This window comes from Nycticebus coucang, chromosome 21 (genome assembly GCF_027406575.1).
Source record: "Nycticebus coucang isolate mNycCou1 chromosome 21, mNycCou1.pri, whole genome shotgun sequence".
NCBI classification, from domain to species: domain Eukaryota; kingdom Metazoa; phylum Chordata; class Mammalia; order Primates; family Lorisidae; genus Nycticebus; species Nycticebus coucang.
This window is the reverse complement of record NC_069800.1, coordinates 34,790,690-34,808,157: the sequence shown is the minus strand read 5'-3', so window position 1 is coordinate 34,808,157 and position 17,468 is coordinate 34,790,690. Positions and strand designations below refer to the sequence as shown.

The 17,468-nt window shown below is 51.5% G+C and overlaps 1 protein-coding gene across 4 annotated transcripts; it reads right to left on the bottom strand.

Annotated features, from left to right (window-relative positions):
- Positions 1 to 136: 136 nt before the first annotated feature.
- Positions 137 to 13,585, bottom strand: ADISSP (adipose secreted signaling protein). Of its 4 annotated transcripts, XM_053573918.1 has the most exons (8): positions 13,431 to 13,545; positions 9,948 to 10,048; positions 6,230 to 6,343; positions 4,843 to 4,985; positions 3,332 to 3,382; positions 2,165 to 2,303; positions 1,153 to 1,275; positions 137 to 805 (listed from the first exon to the last, which is right to left on the bottom strand). In XM_053573918.1, exons 3-8 carry the CDS (start codon positions 6,261 to 6,263, stop codon positions 705 to 707), a joined length of 591 nt encoding a protein of 196 aa, XP_053429893.1. In that variant the 5' UTR covers positions 6,264 to 6,343; positions 9,948 to 10,048; positions 13,431 to 13,545; the 3' UTR covers positions 137 to 704. The 4 variants fall into 4 exon arrangements, with proteins under 4 accessions (XP_053429893.1, XP_053429891.1, XP_053429892.1 ...); XM_053573916.1 differs by lacking the exon at positions 9,948 to 10,048 and having other exon boundaries at positions 13,431 to 13,568; XM_053573917.1 differs by lacking the exons at positions 9,948 to 10,048; positions 13,431 to 13,545 and adding an exon at positions 8,838 to 9,541.
- Positions 13,586 to 17,468: the final 3,883 nt, after the last annotated feature.

Genomic DNA, 17,468 nt, shown 5'->3' with positions numbered 1-17,468 from the left:
TGCATACTTTGGAGGCTAGACACCATGAAGTGCCCGTCTACTGAAAGAATGAGTTTACCCAAGTCTTCCTATGACCCATCTGCAAAGGATTAGGCATTCTCTGGACCCCAGAGAACACAAATCCAGCTGGCCTCTAGTATCCACTGGAAGTTTTATTTCTTTAGGGTTCTATCCCAACCAGTTGTTTAAAAACCAACTAACACAGACCTGAGGGGTAGGAGTTGGGGACTGTACCTCCCTCCTACTCACTGTGGACAGCAGGGGGGAAGAGGGAGAGGCAGGAGAGGCGCTGAAGCGAGAGAGCAGCAGCAGAAATGGGGCAACGACATCACAGAGCCAGCTCTGTCCTCTCCCAGACCTTGGCTGGAGCCCCTATGGCTTGGGGTGGGGATTGGGTAGAACCCACCCCAGACCCTCCTCTCCCTTCCTCAAACAGTCTCCTTGTGGGCTCAACCCATTTCCTCTGGCAGGAGACTGAGGCACATGGAGAGGAGGAAGTGGGAGAGGAGGACTCAGGAGAGGCAGGGTGGTGGCCCAAACAAAGGCAGAGGTGAGACATGTGGGCAAGGCCCCAGCTTGGAGTCCCCTGCACAGCCACCCCCACACCCAACCTGGGGAGGGGCGAGGAACCATCACGCAGCATGTTGGGGAGATGAGGCGAGGTTTAAGGCTGAGGGGCCCTGAGGCAGGCAGGGTTGCCAGCCTCAGTCGAAGCCATGCCAGTCGCTGTGCTCGGAGTCGTATTCCAGCTCGGCACCCACGCACTTGACACCGTCCAGCAGCATGGGTGTGCCGTGGTGCCGGTCTGCAAAGCAAGGATGCAAGTAGGTGCGCCACATAGCGCCCCTGGCCCCACTCACGTGGCTCGTTCCAAGGAGACCCCTCCCCCCTCCCTCAGAGACAGGCTGAGGAAGAACAGCCAAGGAGCTTGGGAACCCCAATTCCCTTTTTCAGACCACCCTGCCAGAGGATAAAAACCCTGTGGCCTGGTGGCGGCCCAATATACCAGAGGTGGTGGGTTCAAACCCACCCCTGGCCAAAAACTGCAACAACAAAATAAATAAATAAAAGGTTTAAAAAATAATAATAATAAGCCCTGTGGCCAGGGTTGCACCTCCCTCCTCCAGCCAGACCCACTCCCTGTGCTCTCACCCATGACGCGGGCCTGCACAACCACTCGCACGAAGGTGCCTGCACCCCCTTCACAGGCTAGCAGCATCTCCTCTTTGAGCACACCCTCCTTGTGCGCTGAGTACTCGCACTTGACGCTATAACCTGCCCGGGCACAGGGGCAGGCAATCAGCACCTCCCTTAGCCTCTGACCCCACCCCCAGGACTAACTGGTCCCCCACACAATACCAAGACATGCTGAGCCTCCCCCAGAAAGGCACAGGGGTGGCCCTGCTGGACCCCAGTGAACCATGGTCCCCAAGGGTTGCAGGCCTCAGATGCTTCCCATACTTAAGTTCCAGGTGCCTCTGGTCTACACCATGGTACAGCTCCAAGAGTGAAGCTGGGTCAAACTTAGGCTTGGAAAACAAAGGCCCAATGATTTCCCCAAAAGGAAGGCAGAGGGAGGTGGCAATGGGGAGGGAAGGGGGCATGGCAGGTTCGGAGTGGGTCAGGTGGCAAGGGGCAAAGGCCTAGTGGGGAGGTCTCACACAATCCTCTGTAGGGCAAGGTCATGGGGTAGAGACATGAAACTCAAGCTGGAGCTCTGGGAAACTGATACCCTACTCTCTGCCAGGGTAGGGTGGAGGTGGAGCAGGGCCAAAAGGCAGTTTGCAGAGATGCAGCCTGAAACCCAAGGATGAGAAATAGTGCATCTCATGGCTCCAGCAGGGTTGTCTTGAGGGGCAGATGGGAAGGAGAGCTGGAGGCTTAAAGCCAGTTTCTCAGTGGCTCCTACCTCAGTTACCTCGCCACTGAGGTAACTATCATATGGTAGGCAGATGCAGGCCAATGGTGTGAGCTCATAAGCTTCTGTCCAGGAACGTGTGAGGCCTGAGACAGGGGACCTGCCAAGTTGCCATGCTACAAGATCATAAAGAGGTACCATGTTCCTGGCTTGCAAAGCTGCCCACCCACCACAGATGGGGGGAAGGGAGCACCCCACATTCTCACTCCCACTCACATCCAGCCCCTGCTGGAGAAGGGGACACACCTTCAGAGGTGGGCACAACGCCAAGGAGCTTGAGGTGCAGGCTAGGGACAGGTGCCTCGTGGACATCCTTGCTCAGCCTGCGCACTGGAGGCAGAGTGAATGTAATCTCATACCTGTGAAGGATCTTCAGGAAGCCGACCTGCAGCAGGGAGTAGGTGGGGGGAGACAGCTTCATTTACTGCTTCCCCCAGGGCCCACCCAATTGTGCCACCTATGATCCTCGTGGCCCCAGCACATTTCTTTGAGGAGCCCAGGAAACCTAACTCCCTCCACCACTCCAGCTGGTCCACTGCTGATGGCTCCAGGCCCTCTGACAGAGCTCCTTACCTGGAAGACCTCATCCCCACAGCTGGCCAGCACATTCTTCAGCATCTGGCTCATGGGCCCCACATCCACAGTGGCCCATTGTATAGATGAGAAAATGGAAGCCAGAAAATGTCTAGCCAGAGGCCACACAGCATAGCCAAGATAAAGTCCTCCCTAGACCTCTTGACCACTCCTGCCATGCATCATACATGGCAGGACATAGGCCACTCAAAGGAGAAGATCAAAGTCCCATGGCACAGGCCATTTGCCTGCCACAAGCCAGCAGCTCAGAGTCAGGAACTCTGGTCCCCGCCTCCACATCACTTATTTGGTGACACCAAGCAACACAACATGGGATGAGGGATGGGGTAGAATTAGATAAATGGACACTAGTCCAGCTGTGCCAGCCCAGAGCTGGCCCATAGGCCTGGCACCAGCCATTGACTAAGGGCTCCTATCTGTGCTGCTGGCAACTGACCATGGGTGCCTGCCTGCCACTCAAAGGCTCACTGGGCCTACCCCTACTCATGACCCAACAATTTCTGTTGTTCATCCACAGTGCTTGGTAACTGATGTCCTCTGAGACAGATGCCATTTTTGGAAACTCCAGGGGTGTGAAGGGTCATAAGCCAGGCTGGCTGCTGAGCAGGGTGGCTGATGGGAGTGTAGTGTAGCTTACAGGACACACAGACTCTGGCTCACAGTTACTGGGGCTAAACACCCTGCCCCTGGAGATCTGACAGGACTGACTGCCTTTCAGTGGGACCAGACTAACATCACCACATAAACCTCAATCTATGCGACACTTCACTCTGCTAGTAGAGGGCACACCTCTCAGGAAGGCTTTCTGGCTGCACCTACCAACTGACCCAGTGACCTAGCTGCACCACTTGCAGAATTTTCCAGGAGAAACTGTAACAGATGTACAAAAAAAAATAGTCATCACTACCTTATTTGTATAACAGTGAAAAACAGAAACATCCGTAACACCCAGGAATAGGGAACCAACTAAACCAGTGATGACACATATAATGGAATACTAGGCAGTTATAAAATCTCATGGAAACTTATTTACTGACACATGCAGGAGACAGTTCACAATAGAAGCAGGCAAGGCAAAAAACAGCATGTACACTGTGATACCAGCTTTCATTTTTGGAAACAAAGATTGAGTAAAAGCTGGAATGACAGACGTCAGAATATCAACCATGGTTATTTCTGGGTAGTATAACTGTGGGTACCCTTACATTCTTTGCATTTTTCCCTGTCTTCCAAATTTCATCTAATAAATATGAGTAGATTTTGCAGTGGGGGGGGAGGGAGCTATTTTTTAAAGTTTTGGTTCAGGGTGGTGCCTGTGGCTCAAAGGGGTAGTATGCCGGCCCCATATGCCGGAGGTGGTGGGTTCAAACCCAGCCCCAGCCAAAAACTGCAAAAAAAAAAAGTTTTGGTTCACTCTGTTTATCCCCCTGAGGAAGCGGTCAGCTGAAGGAGAAGGCCCCTCCTCAGGGCCATCTCCAAGGACCAGACCTCTGCCCCCATACACCCAAGGACACTCCTGCTCAACTCTGGACCCTTGGTTTATTGCCCTAATGAAGACTTCAGTCCCTGTTTTCTCCAATCCAGCCCATCCAGAGACTTTCTCCTGCCCCTTTCCAAGTAGATGTGGGATCCAATGGTGCCCCAGCAGCTGGAAGATATAAGCTGGAGGGTGTGAGAGCTGTAGCCACAAGGAGAAGTAAATACTCCACCAAACAGAAAATGGGTGCTATTCACTACTACAAAGAGCCTGATCAGCCAGAGATTTGGCAAAAAAGGGTAAAAAATTCACACCTTGTTATTTTCTTTTTTGTGGTTTTTGGCTGGGGCTGGGTTTGAACCCACCACCTCCGGCATATGGGACCGGCACCCTACTCCTTGAGCCACAGGTGCCGCCCCACACCTTGTTATTTTCATAATTACCTTCACACCTGTATGGAACATATGTGAACAATCTCCACTTGAAAGAAGAGAAACTAATGTGACCTCTCTCAGGTCACAGAGTCAGAATGGCTAGCCTAGACCTGAATCTAGGACTGTGACACCATAGCCTTGACAAGTGCCTTCCATTGCCATTGTCTGGATGAGGCTGATGACAATAGCTCTGCTCACCTTGATTCAAATGACCTTGTAAATGCGCTCATTTCATTGAAATCTCACCCCCTCCCATTTTATAGATGGGGAAGCCAAGGCTCAGGGAGGAGCAGACACATGTCTATGAACCTAGCTGACGGGAGAGGGCACAGGCAGGCCCACGAAGCTGGTAGAGCCAGGGAGGAGCTAGAGGAGGGAGACAGGGAATAAGGCTGGCGACAGGGCAGGTGTGCACGCACCTTGACCAGAAAGCTGCTCTCACTCTCCTGGGTGACCATGACCACTGAGTCATGCAGCTTCTCATCAAAGTGGACATGGCTCTGGGAGCCTTCTGCATCATGGCCTGCCGCGAAGCGGATACTCCGAACTCTGGGCTTGTTGCCTAGGAAGAGTGGGAGAGGGTGCCAGTGGCTGCTAGCTTCCCCTGATCCCAGGAAACGATTTCCCTTTATCCTCTCCCCACCCTCAAGACTGCCCTTGCCACCACCCAGTACCTACTGGCTGGGCTCCTTTCAGGCTAGGAAGATACTGGTGATCATGAGGCTTGAGGCCCCTGTCCTGCCTCTATTTGCCAAGTTCTCCCACAGAAATGCCCCTCCCTATAACAGCATGGGGGACTAATCTGACGCCTTACTTGGAGGGGATGAGTCTGGTGCCAGAGATGGGAAAGGATAATCCCCAAGACTCACCAAGCCTAGGGAGTGCAGGGCTCAGGCCAATGCCCTCCCCCATGAAGCCCTTGCCTAATGTCCTGACCACCTTACTGTGGCAGGGTAGGGACAAGAATGGGCTCTAGGAAACCTGCTTGGAGTAAGAGAAAAAGAGAGGTCACAAAACATATTCATCTCACCTAGAAGGGCCTGTGGCTGCCACTAAACCCCACTGCTCACCAACAGGTAAGAAGAAGGAACCCAGGGGGTCTCCAGACCCCATTCCGACCCCAAACTTCCTTCCTCTAGCTCAGCAAGGCCCTCAGCTGAGCCTGAGCTGGATCAGATTCTCCAGGGCCAGAAAGGGCAGAGGGTTGACAAAGCAGGGTGGTGGAGAACCAGCCTGAGGGCCTGGGCTAAATGGACTCTTGGGTTGGGGGAGGTTGAGAACGTGACCCTGATCCCCTCTGACCCCCAGTCCTGAGGGCTCCCAAGAGCCCTGCTCAAAGTCCTTTGGGTGGGAGGGCCTGCCAGCCTTGGGTTGAGCTCTGGGACAGCAAGCAGAGACCATCCACACCCCTTCAGACTGACCCTCAAATCTTACTGTGTCTCCTTTGCCAAAGACCCTCCCTCCATTAGCCCTTCTGGACTCTGAATGAAATCCAAGTTCCCTTCCACAGGCTGCTGTGACCCTGTCCAGGCTTGGTGCTCACCACAAGCCCCTCATGCCCCACCAACCCCCACAGTGGACAGGGGGCTGGAACACAGGTACACAAGAGCACACACCACCACAGACCAGCATGTCAAAGAGCTGCTAGCAGGGGTCCCAGAACCTAGCACAAATACTAGTGTCCTTTGAATTACACACGGACACATACAGAGAGCCAAAAAAGGTCTCACCTGCAACAATGACCCTCCTTACTAGGACCCACTGGAAGAGTGTGTGCAAATTCTGCCAGGCCAGGAAAGAACTTACCCTTGGCTGCAGCCATGGATGCCCTCCCTGCCATGGGGCGAGACACGCAGCTCCTACCAGACACCACCACTCAAGCTCAGCAGCCTCCCATGCTCCAAGGACACCAGCAGGAGCCTAAAGGATGGGGAGGGTAGAGAAGGCAGCGGTCAGGGCCACCTATGGGGGAAAGCAGAGGCGCTCCCTTTAGGAAACCCCTGCTGCTCCCAGCAGCCTAAGTGGTGCCCACATCCACCAGCCCAGGGGCTTCTGCCCTATTTTCCACCCACTGCCCACATTCACCAAGAGCCTTCACCCTTGCCTGATGCTGCACTGACCCAGGGCCCTGCCAGCATGTGCTAAGCTGCCCCTTCCAGGTGCCAAAGGACTCTTATGCCCAGCCTACCTAAGGCTGGCAGGAAGAACAACCTGGAAAGGAGGGAGACTTTACTGGTACCTTCCAGGGGCCAGTTCTGGTGCTGCTAACTCCGAAGGCTAGGCCTGGAGACACATTATTCAGGTCACACAAACAGTGCACCAGGGTGCAGGTGAGAGCTGACAGAATGCTTGGTGGTGGACAGGAATGGGGACCACATAAAATAAATATGTCCTCAGAGCTTTCCCTCCTGGTGATCTGTCAGGGCCATATACAGAAGAGATGCTCATGGAAGGGGTGTGCTCCCATCTTAACCCACCATTCGGACTCTGGCCTGAGCCTCAAGGCTGCCTCCCACCAGCTCTGCTCCCCAAGGCAGCCTCCATATGCCCCAGGGAGCCTTCAATGAGCCAGACTGGGACCATCTAAGCATCAAAAAGAATGATAGCAACTGACAGAAATAGATAGAATACATAAATGCAGAGCATCCACAGAGATTATTAAAAATGGAGAAAGCAAAACAAACAAACCCAAACTCTCATTTGTCACCACTGACAGTAGCAATGCCCCTAACTCTCCTCTGAAAACTGGCAACTGAAAAGAAATAATTCAGCCTGTCTCTTGGCCTTTCTTGGAATTAAATTGTCCTGGTGGTTGACAGAAAACCACTTTACAGAAGAATTCTTGCTAATAAATAACAAAGGAAAGGCCAAATGCTAAGTCATTCTGCAACCCCCTAAAGAAACAAATGCTGGAGGCACCAAGAGGCAGTGGATGCTAAACGGTGAAGGGAAAGTCAAGGCCAAATATACTTACAAAGGCCTGAATGCCTTCGACAGGTGACCTTGCCTTTTTTTACAGTGGAATAACACATGTTTGCAATGAAGGGATGTGACCACACCCAGTCACATATGGGTCCATCTCACCTCACTGTCTGCAGGACACCCTGACATGCTGATGCCCCCTGACATGAGGCAGCCTGAAGTCACAGCATCACTGACAAAAATCAAATCCACCCTCCAGCTGAACATGTTTAACCTGGATCTAAAAACAAGCCTCTAAGTCCAACTTCTCATGTACTTGAAAACACAGAGGATGCTGGAACAAATTAAATGACTCCACAAGAAAGCAATGAGATAAACCCAGAAGGCAAGGATGACTGACCTGTTTTGTTTGGTTTTTTCAAACTGCAAGAATTAATAAAAAAGGAAAGATTTCTTTACATGTGGAAGCCAACAGTTGTCACCTGATTTTTGTAAATAAAATGTTAGTAGAACACAACCATGCTCATTTGTTTACATGCTGTTTATGACAGCTTCTGCACCAAAACAAGATTAGTTTGAGTAGTTGTGACAGACCAAAGTCTAAACTATTTACTGTCTGGCCCTTCACAGAAAAAGTTTGCCAACCTCTGTTCTAAATGAATACACTTCAGAGACCAAGAAGGCAGGAAAAATGACCTGATTTTTTCACCACATCAGCTGTAAGAAGAAAAGTTAAGTGGGGGAGGAGGTTTCTATCTAATTATAAAAAAGACATTTTCTTTAACTGAGATGGCCTTTAAAGAAAAAGAAGAAAGGGCAGCGCCTGTGGCTCAAGGAGTAGGGTGCCGGTCCCATATGCCGGAGGTGGCGGGTTCAAACCTAGCCCCGGCCAAAAACCACAAAAAAAAAAAAGAAAAAGAAGAAAAAGAAAAATATTAGTTAAATAAACAAACATTGGGAGATAATCATAAAATGTGAATGACGGAATGAGATGACACTAAGAAATGAATTGATTTTGTTAGTTGAGATCATGGAATTATATTATGTAGAGAAGTACATACTTACTCTTTTCAGAGACAAACACACAAGTAGTTAGATATGAGTGACCCATGATTAACCTTGGCTAGTCAGATCAGGAAACTGAAGAGAAGCCACAGGACAGCCTTAAAGTCTGGGGCTGGGCCTGTTGAGAGCATGACTTTGAGGTCCCTCAGGTGCCAAACTGCCCTGGGAGCAGTTGTGACCTTACTTCCCTTCCCACTTCTCAGTTCCACAGAGTGTACCCAGGCCCAAGCTCCACCTCATGGGCAAGGGGTTCAGAGCTTGGGTACCAGGAGCTCTGGTATAAGGAGGCCTAGAGAGGTGCAGGCAAGGTCAAGCCTTGGCTTCTGGAATGCAGGAGTGGCCAGGGTATGAAGAACTCCAGGCCAGCACCAACACGGGTTCCCAGGTCCCAGCCCAAGGTTCAGGGAAGGGATCTAGACCTACTCACCTCTGGCCAGGTGACTGGGGTTAGTCATCTCAGCCCTGAAATGCTCAGTTTGTCTTGAAGAGTTTGACCTCAGAGCCTGCCTCCTAACCCACCCATTCCAGCTACCCCCTGAAACTGTGGACTCAAAGCATATGACAAATGGCCAAGCTCCAGGGTGCCAGGCCCTCTTCAGACCTTGCAGAGCCTACTCCAGCCATACCTCTGCAGCCGTGGGGCAGTGATAGTCCAATGTCCAAGTCCTCCTACCTCCCCGGACACTTCCTGAAGGCCCAAGTGAAACTTTTTTTTTTTTTCAGAATATAAAAATATATTTTATATTAGAGAAAGAGAGAAAAGAGTGGGGGGGAGAGATGAGAAAGAGACAGAGAAGAAAGCAGAGAGCAGGAAGTGAGAGAGGAGAAGATTAGGGATGGGGAGAAAAGGAGTGAGAGAATGGTGTGGCACCCCAAAGAAAGAAAGAAAGAATGCCGGCCCCAGGTGAAACTCTTAACCAGAGTGAGCAAAGGCTCCGGGGGCCCTTCTCACAAAACATGCTGACCCAGTACTGACCCAGTATGTGCAGGGCCTGCTCTCTGTCTTCCCTCTGCCCCTAAGCCCACTGCCTAACCCCTGCCCACTTTGCTCTGGCCAGCCCCTCAGCCCAGAATAATCCCTTGTCCCTCTCAGGGAACAAACCTCAAATGGGGTCTCAGCAACCCCCTCCCGCCCAAATTTCACAATAGAACTGAAACTCTTTACAAGATCCCCTTTTTCATGTCTGGCATCATTTGTTATCTGTCATAGCCACCTTGTAAGGGCAGTGACAGTTTTTGCCAAGCCCTATGTCCCCAGCACTGGGTGCAACCCCTTGTGCTCACTGTATATTCGTTGACTGAACAAGCACAAAAGGAGAGCCCAAGCAGGGAGCTTGGCCAGGCCCTCCAGGCAGATGTGGTGTGGTCAGGGCAGCCTCTGTACCGGAGGCGCTCAGGAAGCAGAACTCCCCACCACTCTCTTAGCCAACCCCTACCCTAGAGGGTGCTCCCCTCCCCCCTCACAGAGCGTGGCCTCCCAAAGGGCATTCCTCCCACTGCCCTTGCTCCAGTCAGCTGGTCACCTGCCTGTGCCCACCTTGAGATGGAAAGTTCACTGAGGGTAGGACCCACATCTCATGTCATGCCCAGCACTCAGAACAGCACAGACATCCAGGACCTCCTGTAACCCTCTGGGCACTGAGAACACAGAGGGAGGAGGAAAGTGACTTCGGGGGACAAAAGAGGCTGGAAAAACCCAAAGTCCTTTCTCAACAGAGAACATGCTAGTCCCTGTCCCTGAGGAGCTAGACTCTCACCCACACACAATTCCCCATCAGAAGCAGGAAAGGAGGGCATTAGGCCTCCCCTGATGCAGCCATAGAGAACTTCTAGGCCACCATGCAAACCCAAACCCAGCCCTGCCTCCAGCCTCCTCCTGTGTCAGCCAAGTCTTCACCATGGCCCAATCCACACAGCCCCCAAGAGGCAGAAGTCCTAGTTCAAATTCAGGCTCTGCCTTTGCTGGCTATATGGATAAGTTATTTCACTCTCTGTCCCTCAGTTTCCTAATCTGTAATGCAGGAATAAGCAGTGGCCTCTTACACCCAGGGATTGGTGCAGTTGTGCCTGAAGCTCTGTGACAACCCGCCACCACCCCTCACCTCTGCAAAGAAAACCCAAAAGGCCTGGTTTCTAAAGCAACAGCAATTTCAGCAGCACTGTTGCAGAGAGGCATTTCAGGTCAACCCTGGAGGTGCCAGGAGTGGCCCTCAGTGTAGCCCCCAGGGATCTCAGCCTTCTTGGAAAAGAGCTCAAGGGTTGAGGGGGCCTCACTCCCCCTTGCCTCCTCTTGCCCTCTCATCTCCCATCCCAAGGCACCTAGGCCCCTACGGAGGACAAGAGAGCAGACTGCTGGGAGCCGCCTGGTCTCTCCAGCCAGAGGGGCTTAAAGGAAGATGGTGAACGTATGTCCTGGGAATTGCACAGGGAGGAACATGGTACCCCTCCTCCTAGCAAAAAAAAAAAAAAATTATATCCTCCCCCTTGGATGGACTGTCGAAAAGTAAGGGGTGGAACCCTAGACAGTCGCAAGATGGGAAGGGCTGGAAAGCTGAGACAAAAGCCCTGGGGACTTCTTTGGCTCTTGGTTGTTCTCAGGAAATCTGGGGGATCTTTCCTCTGGGGGATAGAGCACTACCAGCTTCAGTCCTGCTCAGCTTCAGAGAGAAAGGCTGCTTCAAGGCTACTTACCCAAGGACATGGCAAGTGGGCTGGTTGATGGACAGTTACACAAGAACCCAGAATTCCCAGCACACTAGACTCCCACCCCACAGGGCACTCCTCCTACTCCGGGATATCCCACACCAGGGCCCAAGGCTGTAGACTGGAAGAAGAGCCAAAGGCAATGTGTCCATGGCAAAGTGGAACTCCCAAACCTGCCACCCTCTTGCCCCCCAACCCACACCATCCCTTTCCCCAAAGGCAGCTCCCATGCCCCAATGTGTCACAGGGCCAGCCCCAACCCCAGCTTGTCCTCTACTGTATGTCTGGGGGTATGCCCCCAACCTTTGAAACCTAATTTCTCATTCCTTCTTCAGTTTCCATTCTCAACCTGGCACGAGGACTTGCTCTGAGCCAAGAATTCTACAACTTTCCACCTTCCCAACTCTTCCTCTTCTATCCCCAGCTTGGGGCTCAGTCCTGGTCAGAGCGCTCAGTCTAGAAACAGCACTGTTCTACCTCCCCTTAACACATTAATTGCCATGTGAGTTTTCTTTAGCTTAACTGTTAAGCCCAGGGCCTGGTAAAGCATATATAATTCCCACTTCTCTTATACACTGACTTCCACACTAGAAAAAATTTTCCCTAGGGCCAGAGTGTTTTTTTTTTTTGAGACAGAGCCTCAAGCTGTCACCCTGGGTAGAGTGCTGTTGCATCACAGCTCACGGCAACCTCCAACTCCTAGGCTCAAGGGATTCTCCTGCCTCCGCCTCCGAAGTAGCTGGGACCACAGGTACCCGCCACAATGCCCAGCTACTTTTTGGTTGTAGCCATCATTGTTGTTTGGCGGGTCTGGGCTGGAGTCGAACTCATCAGCTCAGATGTATGTGGCTGGTGCCTTAGCCGCTTGAGCCACAGGCGCAGAGCCTAGCCAGAGTGTTTTATTAAGTCCAGAGAAGTGTGAGTTATATATGCTTCCCAAGGCCCAGGGCTCACAAGTAGTGTGAGTCAAATACAACTCACATGGCAGTTATTGCATTTGACCTACTACAACACCATGGTCCCAAGGAAAAATATTTCTTTTCTACTGTAGCAGTCAATGTGTTAAAGCTCAAGCATGTTAAAAGAATGCACACTGCGGCCTTGAGATAGGGTCACACTGACCTGCTAATACCTAGAACCTGACATAGGATGGGACACACACCAGGGACCCAAATAGGCTTGGAAAGACAGGGCTGGAGGTCAGGTGTGGCTGTGGTAGCTTTACATCAACTCAGCCCTGATGCGACTTCATTTCCTCCACCCTTCACCAGGCCAAAGGTGCAACCATAAGCATGGGCGTGTTCTCTCCCACAACCAGTGAGCTGCAGACTGTGAAATGGAGAAGAGACTCCCACCATCCCACATCCTCCCGCCTCCTCAACAAGTGCTGCCCTCCTTTGTCCAGTATTCTCCCTCACCTTACCCTCAGCTAGAGGATGCTCACTCTCCTCCATATTACAGCCTCAGTAAGGCCCTCTCCCGGGCCTGTGACCCAGAGGAGGACCCACACTGAGTTTAGGAGATGACAGCTATCCCCTCACCTTCTTCGGTTCCATGGGGCAGAGAAACGCCCTACCCCCACTTCCCAAAGCCAAGATTCAAGATGAAAGGCAAGCCGAGACCTCCCTTCTCATTCCATCAGGGCCCTGATCACTAGCAGGAATGCTGGTCCAAAACCTAAATCCAATCCCTCTTGTCCCGTGTCACCACACGCAGGTGTAGGGCTCTGTATCTCCTTCAGCCGCCATCCCCGTGGGTGTGGCACCTCCATCCCCACCCTATTCTCGTCTTCTCTTGGGGGGGATGCAGTTGGACCCAAACCAGCCCGAGTTGCGATCCGGAGGCTCTGTCCCTCAGAGATAATTCTAAGCGTTCCTCATCCTCACCTCGGCTGACGCAGGAGTCTCCGGAGCCCAGACTCCCAGACATCACCTCCCTCCTTTCTTAGGGGTTGAGGCACTGGAGGCTCAGCGACGCTACTCGTCCAAGGTCACGCAGCAAGGCAGAGGCAAACAGTGGGGTCGTGGGGACTAGGGGGCGCTGACCCCATTACGCCCCCGCCCTCACCGTGGCACTCGTGCCCCCCACAGTGACCTGCGGAAAACACCCCTGCTCCACCAGCTAACGATCACTGCATCCCGAGGACTTAACATCACCCCAGCCCAGGTGCTGAGGGCCTGGACAGAGAGCACCCCTCCCTACTTCTGCGATGACGCCGGTGAGACCCCAGACACTTCTCAGAACTGGGCTGGGAGTAGGAAGGGATCTCGGCAAACCGGGAGGAACCGGGAAGTGGGGGTAGGAGGAACATCCTCACCTTGAGGGGTGCACCCCGGGACTGGGCCGGGCAGGGACGACCGCAGCGGTAGCAGCAGCTACGGCGGCTGCAGCTGGGGTTCAACGCGAAGCACGAGGAATGGAGCTCCGCGCCAAGGCCGCCGGCCCCACGGCACGCCTCCGCCTCCGCTCATTGGTCGGCCAGGGGGTGGGGCGAGGAACACTTCGGACCAATAAGCGGGCTCTAGAGAACCGCCAACGGGCGATGAGCCACCTGCGTCACGTGCAGGGGGCTCTGCGGCTACGGCAGCTTCCTGTGCTCTCCGGATCGCGCAAGGCCAGGCGAATTCTCGCGATGAAAACTGCCTGGCCGCCCATCCTGGCCAGGGGCCAGAATTTGGGCAGAAGGAAGACCGGGAGGTAGGGGGGAAGGAGGGCCTCTGATCCGCCACGCCCTTGCCCCGCCTTCTGATTTGGGGTTTGCCGCTTCCTCCCAAGTCCCTACTTAGGAGGAGCCTCCTCTTGATTATGTTCCCTCCAGCAGCGGTAAGACGGGACTCAGGTCCAAGTGGAGCACCTGAAGGTTGCCTCTTTCCCTAGGCTTCCCAGGCAACATTAGCAATCAATACTGGCCAGGCTAGTACTGTCCAGTAGCCGAGGAACCCTCCATCCTTCCCGCTCTGCGACCCCTGGGTTTCAACCTCTTCCCTTTCCGCTTTATAACCTGTTGCGAAGGAAGGGCCCGGCGCAGGCCAGAGAAGTGTCCTGGGAGCCCGGCCCGACCTGGATAATCATCAGAACAAAGAAGGCACGCGGCACGGGGGTTGGGAAAGCTCGTGCCAGTGCCCCTGGGGACCGCAGCCTCTGCTCCGGGTCTCCATGGAGGCGGTCGCCATGGCAGCGAGATAAGCCTAGCTCAGCGCCGCTGGGTGGGATGTGGGCGTCTCCACAGCGCGGGAAGCTAGAGGCGTGGCCCTCGGGTCTTCAGGGGTTCTTGCTACCGCTTTGCGGGCTGATTCGTCAACACCCCACATATATTTCACTTTCTGGGACGGGTTCTCCAAAGTGCCCGAAGAAAGGAGCACCTTTCCAACGGAGCTAGAAGAGAGACGGCCTTGGGAAGCTGAAGGGCAGCTTCCTGCAAGAAGAGCCGGGGTCGCTGCCTCTGAAAGAGTTTTCATGGCTACCCACTCTTCTCTGGATGCCCATGTCTCCTAACGTGTCTCCTGGCCTCCCGTTTGCACACTGTTGACAAAATTGTGTTTCTGAGCTATTGTTTCCATCACATCCCCCACCTCAAAGCGTTCCACACTCTGGGACTGTTTCCAGCAAAGCTTCATAAACTTTAGCAGCATTTGGGTGATCGGTGCTCTCTCTGGCGTTTGAGACGCTGTCCTCCAGCGCTAACACTAGGAGCTTTTCACATTCTGATTCCATCTCACCACTCCTGCCCACTTATTACCTATTCCCACCGTCCATGAGCCCCACTTCCCTCCATCCCCGCCAATGTATTCCCAATGTTAATTCTTTTCTTCACCGTCTAAAGTTGGGGGACAGAGATTCCAAAGTAGCCCGCAGATGTATTTTGTTTAGCCCACATAGGGATTGTTTTATTTTTTGTTTTTTTGAGACAAGGTCTCACTGTCGCACTGCGCAGAGGGCTGTACGGTCACAGCTCACAGCAACCTCCAACTCTTGGGCTTAAGCGATTCTCTTGCCTCAGCCTCTCAAGTAGCTGGGACTACAGGAGCCCGACACAGGCGTCCGCCCAGCTATTTTTTTTTGTTGTTGCAGTTGTCGTCGTTGTTTAGCAGGCCCGGGCCAGGTTCGAACCCGCCAGCCCTGGTGCGTGTGGCCCGCACCCTAACCACTGAGCAAACGGCGCTGAGCCCACATAGGGATTTTTAAAAATAATTATTTCCTCCTCCTTTTCTTCTGGAATCAGGAAAAATAGGAAGCTGGTTTCTGGGCTCTTTTCTTTATTTATTTTTAGAGACAGGGCCTCGCTTTGTTGCCAAGGCAGAAGGGCAGTAGCATGATCATCATGGCTCACTGCAGCTTGGAACGCCTGGGCTCAAGTGATGCTTCCAGGCTTCCTTTAAAATATTAGAAGATCTAAAAGGATATACTCACATTCCAGCCCTGATGCTATAGACCCCTTTAGGAGCACATCAATTTACCATAGTCCTTACCAATCCCTATTTCTCAAGATTATTATCTGGGTCTATGCAGACATTTCATTTTATTATCTCACCCTTCTTATACTACTTTCCAAACTGGAAAGCCCTTCCCACTGTCTTTTCATAGTCAAAATTCACCCACTCCTTAACCAGGTTAAAATCTACCTTTTTAATAGTCTTTCTAGCCAACTTCTCTTCAAAACCATTTCTGGTGCTTTCACAGACATACAGACTAGCAGCTTACTACCCACTGCTTGGGTTACTTCCTAATTGTCAACTCCTGTCAGCAAATATTTACTGAGTGTATATGATAAGCCAGTTATGTGCTAGTCTGTGTAGAGTGGAAGGCACTCCCAGTTTAAGGTGGAAAGGACACTACATAAAAGAACTGTGGTCTCCGTCCCTGCCTAATACTTCTCACACTCCCAGGGGCTAGGCAGTCTGACCTGCTTGAAGGACTTAAAATACCAAGCTCCCCATTCCTGGAGATACTATATGCTACCAAAGAAGGCCACAGATGGTTCTGGAAAGCCACCAGAAGAAACTGAGAGCCTTCATTCTAGGAGGAAGTCAGGGCAGAAGTTACATACTGTTCAATTGCTACCTAATCGCTGCCCAATGGGCTTGTGTACCAAGAAGAGGGTATGTCAACAATGAAGTTGTGTCTAAGACTAGGAGCATTCTGTGCAAAGAGCCTTCCTTCCCAGAGCTAAATGATTCTGGAAAGGGAAGCCACAGGCCCATCCCAGGCCCCTTGGGGATGTGGGAAGTACAGAAAGGAATTAAGAGCAACTCCAGGTTAGGAAACAGATGGAGCACATGTAAAATACATGCTTTAGTTCCAAACACATGGTATTCTGGACCCTATTCTTTTAATAAAAATTAAACAACTGTAATCTCATTGGAAAACTGCTTGGCAGCACCTAATAAAACTGACAAATGCCAAAACTATGACCTAGTAATTCTACTCTTAATTGTACACCAGAAGACATGTATGCAAATATATTCATGGTAGCATCACATGTTAATAGCCCAAAATTAGAAATAGCCCTAATGTCTATCAATAATAGAATAAATTTTAAAACTCCAATAGAATAAATAAATTGCACTATATGCATACAATGGTATTTTATACATCAATGACAAAGAACATCCTACTAAATACATATAACAACATGAATGATTTCACAATATGGAATAAAAGAGGCCCAACACAAAATTAATACATACTCTACTCTAGTACCTGTCTTTTGGTGAACATATGTGTACATATCTCCTGAGTATATATCTAGGAACGGAATTGCTGGAAGATAGCCATGTGGCTTTATTATGTGTCAACTTAGCTAGAGTGAACTACATTTCCCAAATTCCCTTCACATATGTTTCCAATTAAGGTTGGACACAGCAGTCATTTTTGAATGAGATTTGAAGGGTGGGAGAAAAGCAGCAGCAACGTTGGATTTCACATTCACAAGCTCCAGGGAGGTTGCTGACCTGCTGGCTCACGTTGACATAGGATTGCAGCAAGACCTGAAACTGCTCCCCATTTCCTGAATCCTTCTTCACTTCTCTGATTCCTGGGCCAGATACCAAAGGGTACCATCTTCTTTTGTAGTTCATCCACATCATCAACTTTGGCAGCAATCAGAAACTGACATGAGTCTCACTTTATCCTTGAGGATTCCAGCTTCTACTCATGGGTTTCATCTTGTCCTTTCACTTCCCCTTTAATAAATCCTCTATTAATGAACATGTGAGTTACATCCATCTTCTTTTTCAAATTGCCTGACCTATGGACTGTAAGCTCCAGCATCTGATGCAAAAATCACAGCCTTGCAAAGATTGTTTAACTAGCTCCCACAATTACCTAAGGTCAACTCTCTGTAGCAAATTCCTTT